The sequence below is a fragment of the Ambystoma mexicanum genome, chromosome 12 (assembly GCF_040938575.1).
Source record: "Ambystoma mexicanum isolate Mex_15411 chromosome 12, UKY_AmexF1_1, whole genome shotgun sequence".
Lineage (NCBI taxonomy): Eukaryota > Metazoa > Chordata > Amphibia > Caudata > Ambystomatidae > Ambystoma > Ambystoma mexicanum.
In genome coordinates, this window is record NC_090936.1 from 545,804,679 (window position 1) to 545,816,966 (window position 12,288).

The following is a 12,288-nucleotide window of genomic DNA, read 5'->3' on the forward strand; positions in this document are numbered from 1 at the left end:
CTCCCGTGCCCCATTTGGGCATGTCTCACCTGTGTGCAAATTAAGGATCTGGGGGCTCTATGCAGGCAAGAAGCACCTACTGTGTACTGATGAGAAGTGGGTCACAGGTCTCTTGCTACACTGGCAGGATCTCGAGCTGCAGGGAGATAGGGCAGTGCTCAGGGCAGTTTTCCTTGTTCCTGGGCAATATTGGCAGCTGATCTCACTGTGTCTTCGCTTCCCAGCAGAGGGAAACGACTCTGTCGGCCGCCGTCGGCAACCTTGGCTCTGTAGTATTTGATGTGTAGATCGCAGCACGCGCACCCCGCTGCACGCAAGGGCTGGCAGCGGGTCTCGGTAGCGGTTTCCTGGTAGCAGCCAGGGTGTTTTGTGCTAATGAGCATCCTGCAGACAGCAGTTGCTGGGTCCGTATGACTGCTGTAGGCTGGTGATGATTAGAAGCTGCGTTGCGCTCCGCTCCCCCTTGCTCCGGTCACCATCTTGGAACACAGGGGGGCTTGAGTAACTTCTGGCGTTTCACTGTTTACCGATTCTGATTCTCATCGGGAGTAGGCTCGTTGGATTGGCTTTGCTTTGCCCTGCCTCGTAGTGTATTTCATTGTGAAAGCAGGTTATCTTGGTTGTCGCTTCAAGGATCAGGCCAGGATCTGGGTTCGAGCTCCACTCAGTCACGTTCTACTGCATTGGCTCAGCCTATGCCACCCCCACACAAAGCAATCCATAACATGCATTTCCTTACACATCTTGTGCCCTCTAACATATTTCCACACATTTTTTGCTCTTTCTTCTTGTTATTCTTAATTGAATAATCAAATGTTGTGTCCCGCTTTATAGCCATGTTTGATTGCATTTATTTAGTACCATCATGACATATACACAAGGTTAATAGACAATTTTGGTATGTCCAGCCAAAACCAAGGGCGGAATAGATGTAATGACAAGTATAGTGATTGATGTGTACACCAAGGTATTACATTAATGTGAAAGTTATTTTATTTCATTAAGCTTTATTTCAGCAATTGCAATAAAAACAACACATTGAAGTGCATTCTTGACAGATTTTTTTACATACCTAAGAAACTGCAAGAAATTCCAAGCACAATTTATACACAAATGTAAACGTTTCACATAAAGTACATCATCAGCTGCAAGAGGATACAAATACAAAATAGAGTGTAAACGCTTTAAAGTAATGTCCAGGTGTTACTAAAACACAATAGTCTGGTTCCCACTTTCCATCCTCGTATATACGTTGACATTTGCTTTGTTTCAGAAATGTTCACATATTCTGTATTACATGTAACAATCTATATACCCTTTTAAAATAAATATGATGTGTCCATCATTTTCAAAATAGGTACTCAACAGCAACAGTTTCAAAAGAAAGTCATATCTAAATGAGACAGAAGTACAACAATTGTCACACCATGACCATCAATGAAAGTGCAAACGTGCCACTACTAGGCCATCCCTCTGATAAAATAATAGAAAATGGTAAAGTAAAACAATGTCCATGATGCCCCTGTAACACCAGTAAGCCCTTCTTTGTTTGATACATTGCATTAGGTCTTAAACACAATGGGGGTCATTTCGAGGTTGGAGGTAGCCATGGTCCTATTAGCGCCATAGCTACCCCCTTACCGCATTCCAGGTCCGTGTTCCCGGAATGGGGACTTACCGGGTCATGCCAACCTTGGACGACCCGGTAAGTCCCCATTTCGGGAACCATTCCCCATTCCCATTGAGCCCCCGCAGGGCTCAATGGGAATGGGGATGGAGCTAATAACGGGCCCGCTATTAGCGGCCCGTTATTAGCTCTGAAGTCCCTTAACGGGTCCCTTCCATAACGCCTGGTAAAACCATGCCATAGGGAAGGGACCCGCTAAGGGACCTCGGAATAGGGTGGTAAGGGATTACCGGCACCGGTGCCCTTACCGTTGCTGGTAATCCCTTACCACCTACCTCGTAATGACCCCTAATGTTAGGTTAAAATGGTTGACGTAAATAAGACAAAATAGCAATGTTTTTCTATTGTACTTCAAATCCATCATTAAATAACCTGGCATGTGTTTTTTTTCAAATAGAGCCCAGGTATTTCCTAAATAATGTGCAACTGCAAATACAACAGGTGGATGTCCAGGTGATCTACAGAGCCTCTCTGCTACGAACACTCTTCTCACTCCTGTTGTCAGCAGAATAGCATTTACATTTTGGTTGAGTATACTTCCATATATAATTAAGATGAATTCGAAACGTTCCAGCCTCACCTCGTTTGTTTTGCTGTAGTGGGACGTGTATGTATGCCAAGACTTGGGCCCTGTGCCTGCTGGGTCTAGAGACCCAAGCTAGTCCTCACTGATGAGGGCCAACAAAGTTTAAACATGTTTGGGGATGCTTGTGGTGTCGTGCACAAAGGATGTGACCAAGCAGTTTAGGCTAGACTACCCCTTTTGGGGTGGGTCTAGCCTGATTTGCATATGGTCTTTCCCCTTTTGTAATGGCTTGGCAGGCGAAGAGCGATGCCCTGAAGGGTTGCCCAGAGCAATGCCAGAGGTTAAGATTAATTCTAAACCTTCCAGCAATCACCTCTTTTGATTATCATCCCAAATGGGACGCGTATGCCCAGACATGGGTCCCATGCCTGCTGGGTCTAGAGACCCAAGCTACTCCTTCCTGATGAGGCCCAATGAGGAGGAAACATGCTTGAGGATGCTTGTGGTCTTGTGCAGATGGGATGTGACCAAGCAGTTCAGGTTGGACTGCCCATTTTGGGGTGGGGCCAGGCCTGATTGCATATGGTCTTTCCCTTTTGCAATAGCTTGGCAGGCAAAGAATGATGGTCTGGAGGGTTGCCCAGAGCTAGCCAGAGTTTAAGATTAATTATAAAATATCCACAAACCCCTTCTTTTTATTTGCAGTAGTCACGCTGAGTGAGATGTGTATGCCAAGACATGGGTCATGTGCCTGCTGGGCCAAGATACCCAAATAACTCATCATTGATGAGTCCCAGCAAGGGAGAAACATATTTGGGGATACTTGTGGTCTTGTGCAGAAGGGATGTTACCAAGCAGTTCGGGCTGGACTGCCCCTTTTGGGGTCGGACCAGGCTGGATGCGTATGGTCTTTCCCTTTTTCAATACCTTGGCAGTCGAAGAACGATGGTCTGGGGGTTTGCCCAGAGCAATGCCAGAGGTTAAGATTAATTCTAAACCTTCGAGCCATCACCTCTTTTGTTTAACCTCCATATTATGGCAACAGGAATAGTTTAATAATAGTTTGGGATCCCTCCTCTTTTTGACCAAAGACAGCAGTAAATCACCTAAGCTCAATTTTAAATAAACTGATCCCACAGATAAATATTATCTAGGCAATCTAAAATTCCTCTCTGAGCTTTGACGATAAATAGAATAAACCATTTAAGCTATGTATCGCTATTCCATGGCATTTAAACCAGAGCATGTCCTTAAGAGCCAAATTTATCATGGCACAGTGAACCATACAGCATACCTCTAGTCAGAGGAAAGTATGGTAGGGTGATTATGGTGTTTCTGCTAAAGATCAATTAATTTGTCTGGGCAACCGTTTGCATTTTGGGAACTCAGTGAAGAGTCTTTTTATTAGTCAAGCCTAAATAAGCACCAAAGGTGGAATTCATTATGTGAAATATAAAATTGGAGTGTATCTTTCTGATAATAACAAGGCTCCGAGGTCTTTGTGAGGTGAGCTGGAGAGTTTTGTGAAAAGTCTCTTACTGGAGGCTCTGTGATGGGACTGAGGTGAAGCTGATAAGTCCATACAGCACCACCTGCTCCTTGGCGCAGATCACATGCTTGTATGCCTCTCCTTCCTAAAGAAACCCATCCCTCTTTGGAAGAGTAGGACTGGACAAAACAAGAGGGTGGTGAATACTGAATATATTATCCACAAAGCCAACTCCACAAGAGTTTGTATGGCATTTACTAGAGAAATCTTGGTCACAGGAAGGCAGAGGGTGGAAGGTTCTGGTCTGTTGGTTGTTCTGGGACTGTGCACCAACTCATTTGTACATCTCTATATCTGTTCAAAAGGGAAGTAATGCTTTCTCAGAAGAGGGAGACCACAAAGCTGGAAAGCCAACGTGTACCCCTGACAACCCTTTCTTAGATATGAAGACATTTTCCATTGACACCAGAGATAAACTGATGCAAAGGCCCCACCCCTCCATGGATCCACAATGGCCATGTCTATGGAGCTTTTTAGTACTAAAAGGGTGGTCTGATAAACATAAGTCTGAAAGTGTGGTTGGGGCAGTCCATTGTGAGCTGTGAACTGTGCTTGCGGGGCCATGTCTAATCAGGCAATTAAGACTTTACCAGTTAATTAACGTGGGGTGAACCTATTGCTTCTGGGTTGCTACAACGTCTGTGCCTCATCTTCTGAATTCAAGATGCCAGCCGCATATAAAGTAACTCTGGCCAGTCGAGCCACAACATGCTCCACTAGCCAATTGTACTTACATGTGAAACCGTTAGTAATGTGGCACACACTGCATCCAGAGCACACCATCACATCTGCCACACACATGTAGACTTTTGAACAATTAAGCATCCGTTGTTCCATATTGTATTGGGATAAAAGGAAATAAGAGTCCTGCAGGGATGTGGCAGTCAAGAGAATACACTCAAAGGCAGAGCATAATGTATTGGTGCTGCGATGAAAAAAGTTGTAGAGAGAAGAACACAGAGTTGGAGGGGAAGAAGCAACAGAGAAGGCGAGATTTAAGAATGGAGGAGGTGGAACAGAGTATTAAGGAGAAAAGGGAAGAATTAAGAGCGAAGGCAGAGGAGGAGAAGGGGCATCTGGAAGAGCAGGAGGGGAGATAGTTAAAAAAGGAGGGAACGGTTTGAGAGGGAAGAGTAGGAAATAGAATTGGCTGCAGAGCAGAACGCCAAGGTCCTACACAATCTTATGAGCCTGATATCTGACTCATGCTCAGAATACCCAAGGTGCTAGGTACTATCAGGACAGAGGAGTAGGACTGAGAACCCCTCTACTGATAAACCATGTGGAGTACAAGAAAGAAAATTGCACCAGCCTAGAAAGAAAGAACTGGATGAGAGGGAAGGACCGAGGACCATGGCCCTAAGAGACTCCTGGCTAGTTTTGCAATTTGTTTCACACCGTGTGACCTCAGTTAAATGTATTCACTTATTTCCTGTTATGTGTAATGAAAACCATGAACATACATCTTGGCATTGAGCTGTGTGTTCATTCCCCATCTTGCATATTCTACTATCGTTTTTATAATGCAAGTCAACATTGATTAACGAGGAGAATGGGGAGTATTAAAGTGTAAATAGAGATGGGACAAGTGAGGGATTTTCTCAGAAACATATAGAGGGCTCATTGTGTCCTGGCGTTTTTCAAAATGCATATCAACAGGAAAATGATGGGAAATATGTTGAAGTTATGTGCTTTTCTCAAGGAGAATCATGAGACCAATGGATATTCTGTTGCAGTAGTACACGGGTTTCAGTTAGGGTTTTTACAGATGTAATGGAAACTAGGAGTGGACATTTCTGACAATAGCAGTCTGTACAGCTAATGGTGATAATTTAGGTTAGATGGTGCATATTTCTGTTATAATGAGAGTCAACAAACTTTGGAGCAGACTCAAAGTGGAGTTGGGCTTTGTGGAAAATGCATCGGACCTGAAAGCGACCTGGGGAAGTAGAGACCATGAGGTAGATTGTTTCAATTTCAGAAAACATATTTTTTTGTCATACTTTTATTTTGACAACTTGGTCCTGGATTAATGAGAGGAAGGATACGAAAGAGAAATAAAAGTGTGCCTTATCCAATAAAGAGAGGGTGTGGAGAAGGAAATACAAGAGAACTTAGTACTAATATCCCCACTAGAAACAGGATGAGTGCCGATTCAGCAGAGCATCAATCTGGTTTATGTAAATGAGTGCTTGTTATGAAGCTGTAGTGCCAGGATAGGATGGTTCCTTTTATTTATGGGAAGGGCACATTTCAGGCAGATGCCAAGCTTGAAGGTTTTCAAAACCTTAAATAGGCCAATCATAATTATGATCTCTGTAAGATTAATCCAAGTGGAATTCATTTTGCAGAAGCAATATTGGAGGGAGTTGCACATTTAGAGGTGTTCATTCTGAAGACATGCTATTTGATGACTCTGAGGAAAGAAGAGAAAGGAGAGTTTGCATGAAAGGGAACAACATCAGAGCATGTTTTTGAGTATGGTGATGACAACTGTCATTTGAAGCATGGGCTGTGGATGCCAAAGTATAGAAACCAGTAAAATAGCTGGTATGGGGGGTCGGGAGGGGGTCATGTTCATTGAGATGAGGGTTGAAATATTTCTTGTGTAAATGGATATTAATGGCTTAAAGATCTGTTGAATGATATGACACATGGAGAACAAGCATGTCATTTAGACGTTTAATTTTGTTTTGCTTTGACTAGGAGTACACAGTTGTGTGAGGGAGCAAGAGGGATGAGGAAAGGGCAAGTCGTGTTTTTAAGTAGTATTAATCCAACAGTTACACGTAAATCCAGAGACCCCATTTGTACCACATACATGTAGGCATTTATGTAGACAGCATTTCTCAGCATTGAGTCATAAAACAATTAGTAAATGCAGCAAAAAAGTCTGTTTCAAATCTGAAAAGCCTGCTCCTGGAAAATAACTTAAATGGTTTATGGCAATATATGATTCAATATAGTATAGTTTTAGGCACAAACCCCCTTCAAAGCTTTTTCAACTGCCCCTTTAACCTCTTGGTTTCTTAGGCTATAAATTAGAGGGTTCAACATGGGAATGATCACGGCATAAAACACTGATGCCACTCTGTCCTGGGCCATTGAGTGACTTGAGGTGGGTTTGACATACATGAAGACAAGAGTGCCAAAAAATAAGGTGACACAGATGAAGTGGGAGGAACAAGTGCTGAAGGCTTTCCATCGTCCATCAGATGAGCTGATCTTTAGAATGGCAGACACAATGAAAGAATATGAGATAAGGATGATGATGAGGGATATTAAAATAAGGCCACCTGCCACTGAAACGAGAACTACCTCATTCAGTGTGGTGTCAGAACAGGAGATCTTCAAGATTGGAGGCACATCACAATAAAAATGAGTGATCTTATTTGACCCACAAAAGTGCAAAGAAAAAGTGAAAATGGCATGTGTGAGTGCATTCAGGATTGCAATTGAATAAATAAAAATCATAAGGTAAATGCATGTTCTATTGTTCATGATGACTGAATACAACAATGGATTACAGATTGCAGTATAACGGTCATATGCCATAACTGTCAAGAGGAAAACCTCGGTGCTTCCCATGGTAAAGAAAATGAACATTTGAGTTACGCATCCTGCGAATGAAATTCTCTTATTCTCTGAAAAGAAATTTACCAACATTTTCGGGGCAGTCACTGAAGAATAACAGATGTCTACAAAGGACAAATTCCAAAGCAAGAAGTACATGGGGGTGTGAAGTCGTGGTGTCACCCTCACCAACACCATGATTCCTACATTGCCCAGAAGAGTAATCATATAAACAAGGAGAAAGAACATGAAAAGTGGAAGCTGCAAACCAGGGTCATCTGTGAGGCCTAACAGAATAAACTCTGTTAATCGGGACTGGTTGCCTGTTTGCATTGATCCAAATGAGGACCTACCAAAAAAGAAAGAGATACTGAAATGAGTGTGAGATAATTGCACCAGCAGAGTAGTGAAGCAGAAGACGGTCACTTACAAAAAACAGAAACTTAATATGAACCTTAACTTTAAGCATGCTGCAATATTACTAATGCTTAAGGAACCTTTTTAGTGCCTTTTCTCCTCTCAAACTATCATCCTATTTCTCTTCTTCCCTTTCTCACCAAACTCCTCAAATGTGGTGTCCATAATAATGTATACTTATATCATGAAATCAATCCTGCTCATTCTGTTGAGGCTGCTTAGATGTTTCTTGCTTTCTTCTAACCTCTCATAAATCTAAAAACTCATCTCTTTTTAGTCTACTGAACTTACATACACATTTGTATATGGTGGAACACTCTGTTCTATGTTCTTCTCTGTCCTCCCCTGGCATCTCTTGTTTGTTTTTTTTCCTGTCTTCCTAATCGCCCATACTCTGTGTCTTGAGCCATTGACCATTCCTGTACTCTCCCTCTACATGTCATTATTCCTCAAAGTTGTGTTCTTGGCCATTTTCTATTTTCTCTTCAATATTTCACTCTTTTGGATTTGCATTTCAATTCTATGCCAACACCATCTCAACTCATCCAAAACTGAGATATTGGGCCTCACTACGAGTCCGGTGGTAGCCGTGCCAGAAAAACCGACAGGCTGCCGCCGGACATGTAGGTAAATACCACCTCCGGACTTGCCGGAATCACTGGGGCATTACAGCCCCGTTATTCCAGTAATTCCGGAGCCAGAATTTTGTTAATCCCATTGGACTCCATGGGAATGGGGATAGTGGAAACACTGGCACCGTACTTACCGGTGCCGGTGTTTCCATTTCCGTCTGCAGGCAGATGGCATTACTCCCGCCAGGTCAGACCTGCCGGGAGTAACACCACCCGCCTTCAGAACTCGTAGTTTGCCGGTCCGGAAACAACGGTGGCAGCGGGTTTACACATTGTTTCCGGACCGGCAAACTCATAATGAGGCACATTGTCTTCCCTACATCTTCTCACTATGGCTGTCTTCCTCCTTCTATTTACTTTTCACTTGGCTCTCTGTTTTCCTCTTCTTGTAATCCTCACACCTTCTATGGTCACTTACTATCCTTTTCTCCTAACAGTTAATCTCCTGAAATTCCTGATGTTACCAACTTTAGCACATCAACAAAATGTGTCATTATAGTAACTTCTACATCACAAAGATCCTAATTCTCACCCTAATCCTTTCACAACTTGACTATAGTTCCTCACTTCTTCTTATCCTTATGGATTATGTTCTTTCTTCCATGTACTCTATTATCATCTCTGCTTTTCTTATTCTATTTCTGGTCCCTCCCCACTTTCCATTTTGCCTTCCTTATCTTCATTTGGATGGATTCCTCATCCTCAATGTTTTTTTTTGTTTAAAAAAAAAATGTTTTAATTATTTTAATAAAATGTTATAGTTTAATTTTTTTAACTTTTCATTTGTCTCCAGTTTTTGAGGTTTGCTTTTAATTCATTACAGGTTTCCCAAGGCTTAGAATTTCTTGAAGAGAATTGGCATATTGTAAGGATGAGTTTATGCGATCTGCCGTTACGCATCTCCATCCATCTCTCTTCAGTCTCCATCGTCTGTTCCCCGATCTTATAGTAGGTGCCAAATCTAGATCTTTGTTCAGTTAGTTTGTTGCATTCCATTAGTAAGTGGAAGAGTGTTTTCTGATTGTTGGATATCTGAGCAAAAGCGGCAGAAGTCTTTGTTTGGAGGAATTTGTCTGGTTTTGGCTAGGTTGAAGCGGGTAGGTATTGTGTTCATTCTGATTTTCAAGTATATTGCTCGCATTTTTGCATCAGGGAAGATGGTCAGGTAAGCTGGTAGTTCGTTAATAGATCTGATATCAATCTTGCATTGTAGATTGAGGGTGTATTTTGTTTTTTCTTCCAGGGTTTTATCCAATCGTTTTTCATTATTTTTGTTTTCTCGTGTTGTGGGCGTAGCGTGAGCCTTTCGTGGGAAATTTCTTCTGTTTTCATAGATTGCTCTAGATTGACTTTCCACTTGTCAAGCATTGTGTTGTTCATTGTTCCATCGTGAGTCTTCAAGATTTGAATTGCCAGTGTTTTCTCGTCAGTGAGGATCTTGCGGTATAGGTCTAGTTGTTTCCATAAGACGATTGAACTGATGGACTGTACTGCTACTTCATGTCTGATCCTAGGCATTGGGAAAGAAGGTGGCAGCTGCACGATCTTACGCCAGAAGGAGGCTTCTCATTTTATCCAGCTGTAATTCGTTGCATTTATCATGGCTTCTATTCCATAGACTATTGTTGGAATAACTTTTTGTTTATAGTATGTAGTTATGGGTTTGAAAGAGTATTTGCCAAATTTTAGCTGGATCATGCATCCTTGTCTTGCCAGAGATTGAATCCTTTGTTCTAGTTTCAGAGTCCACTCATTTTCGGATTTGGATTGGTTTATATGGATTCACAGATATTTGAATGATGTTACTTCTTCAAGCTAGTTGTGGTTTAGATAGATTTTTAGTTGTTTCCCATTGTTATTGATCGATTTGGTGAATTGCATTGAGGTTCATGTAGTTGCTTAATTGACTAAGACTCTTTTGTAGGCCTGAAGGAGTCTTGTCTAGGAGGATAATGTCATCCGCATAAGTCATGATTTTAACTGGTGTAGAATTCATCTTTGGAGGGTTGAGGGCATCAGATTTGAGATGAGTCTCGAAGTCTGCGGTGAAGAAATTGTACAGTGTAGCTGCGAGGGGGCATCCATGTTTTAGTCCATTTTCGGCTGATATTTTCGAAGTTGCGTTGCCTTCTCGTGTAAGTCTTATTGTTATAGAGGTGTTTGAATAAAGTTGTCTGATAGGTCCCAAGATGTCGTTAGGGCATTTCCATTTTTCAAGTTTGTTCCAGAGTTTTTGCCGAGATATCCCATCAAAGGCCATATGAAGGTCTATGAAGGGCGCGTAGATTTTTGTTTTGCTGTATATTGCTTCGTGTTTTATCAGGTTTAGCAAAAGTAGATTGATATTTGTCCCAACATTTGGGGTAAAGCCAGTTTGTCTTGTTGAAAAGCGATGTATTTGGTTGCCCATTGATTGAGTTTTTTTAGTAGAATTGATGGGAACAGCTTTCCTAGGGCCTAGGGGATCAAGGAGCGCAATTGGGCAGAAATTTGTCGGATCATCTCTTGGTCCTTGTTTGTGGATGGGTACAATGGTTGCAGTTTTCCATAATGTAGGTATCCGGTTTAGCTTGTTTATGAGTGTCATGATATTTCTCATTAGGTTGGCCCATGAGTGCGGATCTTTTTTTATCATTGCATTTGATGTCCCGTCGGGGCCTGGAGCACGGGAGATGTTGAGTTTTTGTATGATGTCAAAGATGTCTTGGTAGTTGCAGGTTACTGTCCACTTTATATTCTGTCTCTTTGCTATTGTTTCAGTTTCTGATGGGCGTGCTTTGTATATGTTTGTGTAATGTTCAATCCATCGCTGTTCTGTCACATTTCCTGTCAGTTTTTGTTGGTGAGCTGAGTTGTTGTTTAGCAGGTTCCATAGGTCACGGAGGTTATGTGTTTTGTAGGTTTGCAAAATTGATTCTGCATCTGCTTGTAGTATCATCATGCATTGCGTTTTGATCCAATTGTTGTAATTTTGTTTTGCCGCTTTTATTTTGATGAGCGATTCTTTATCTTTTCGTTTCTTTAGTTGTCTCACAGTTTTTCTTAGTGCCCTTTTCCTTTCGGTGACCTCCTTGTTGTAGGAGTGCCGATGAGGCTGTGGGGTTTGTTGTGTAGTTGGTTTGTAATAAGGTTGAAGTAGCCATTGGTAGTTTAATTTCTGATCATCAGGTAGAGTGGTTTGCATGAATTGTCTTGTGAGTGAGGTTATTGCTTGTTGGGTTATGCATAGTTTTTTTCCAGCTGTACAGACTTCTAGCGGGATAGGTCGAATGGGCTGTGGTCGGTGCGGGATGTCTTGTCCATGTATGACTAGTTATATGTGGTCGCTCCTTGTCGTTGTTATTATGGTTGCTGTTTCTACTGTGGCTCTCAGTTCTTTCGAGAGATAAATGTAATCGATAATGGCGGATGATTTGCCACATGACCAGGTGGGTAGAGGCTTGTTTGTTTCATCCGTAGGATAGTCAATGAGTAGTAAGTTACGGATGTTGATTTCTTTTATCAATTTTTTGTTTGTTTTTAAATGTATACACAGTTTAGATCCTGACAACATTTCTTCTTTCATTTTTCATTTCAGTCTACAGTGCTTCTCGGCCTATTCAGTCAGCATCACTTTTTCTGCTATCTGTTCCTTGCCCCACCCCTTTGCATAGTCACATGTCTATTATCTCAATCTGCTAACTTCTTTCTTACTCGTTCTGCGGTGTCTCAACTCTTGCTTCCATTTATTCTTCTCTTAAAGCTTGTCTTTTTGTCTTGCCTAACCATTTAACATGCAACACCATGTTGACTGCCTCCTATATTTTCATACATTTGATTTATTCAATTATATTATAACATTCATACAGTGTTTAAGCGATAGTGCAGTATAAATATAATTAGAAAATGCAGTACACTGTTTGAC

At 41.7% G+C, this 12,288-nt stretch overlaps 1 protein-coding gene across 2 annotated transcripts; it reads right to left on the reverse strand.

Annotated features, from left to right (window-relative positions):
* Nucleotides 1–5,938: 5,938 nt before the first annotated feature.
* On the reverse strand, nt 5,939–8,878 carry LOC138513007 (olfactory receptor 5AP2-like). 2 transcript variants are annotated; one of them, XM_069627722.1, is made up of 2 exons: nt 6,760–7,668; nt 5,939–5,965 (listed from the first exon to the last, which is right to left on the reverse strand). In XM_069627722.1, the coding sequence occupies exons 1-2, from the start codon at nt 7,666–7,668 to the stop codon at nt 5,939–5,941; spliced, it is 936 nt and encodes a 311-aa protein (XP_069483823.1). The 2 variants fall into 2 exon arrangements, with proteins under 2 accessions (XP_069483823.1, XP_069483824.1); XM_069627723.1 differs by lacking the exon at nt 5,939–5,965 and adding an exon at nt 8,867–8,878 and having other exon boundaries at nt 6,736–7,650.
* Between the last annotated feature and the right edge of the window lie 3,410 nt (nt 8,879–12,288).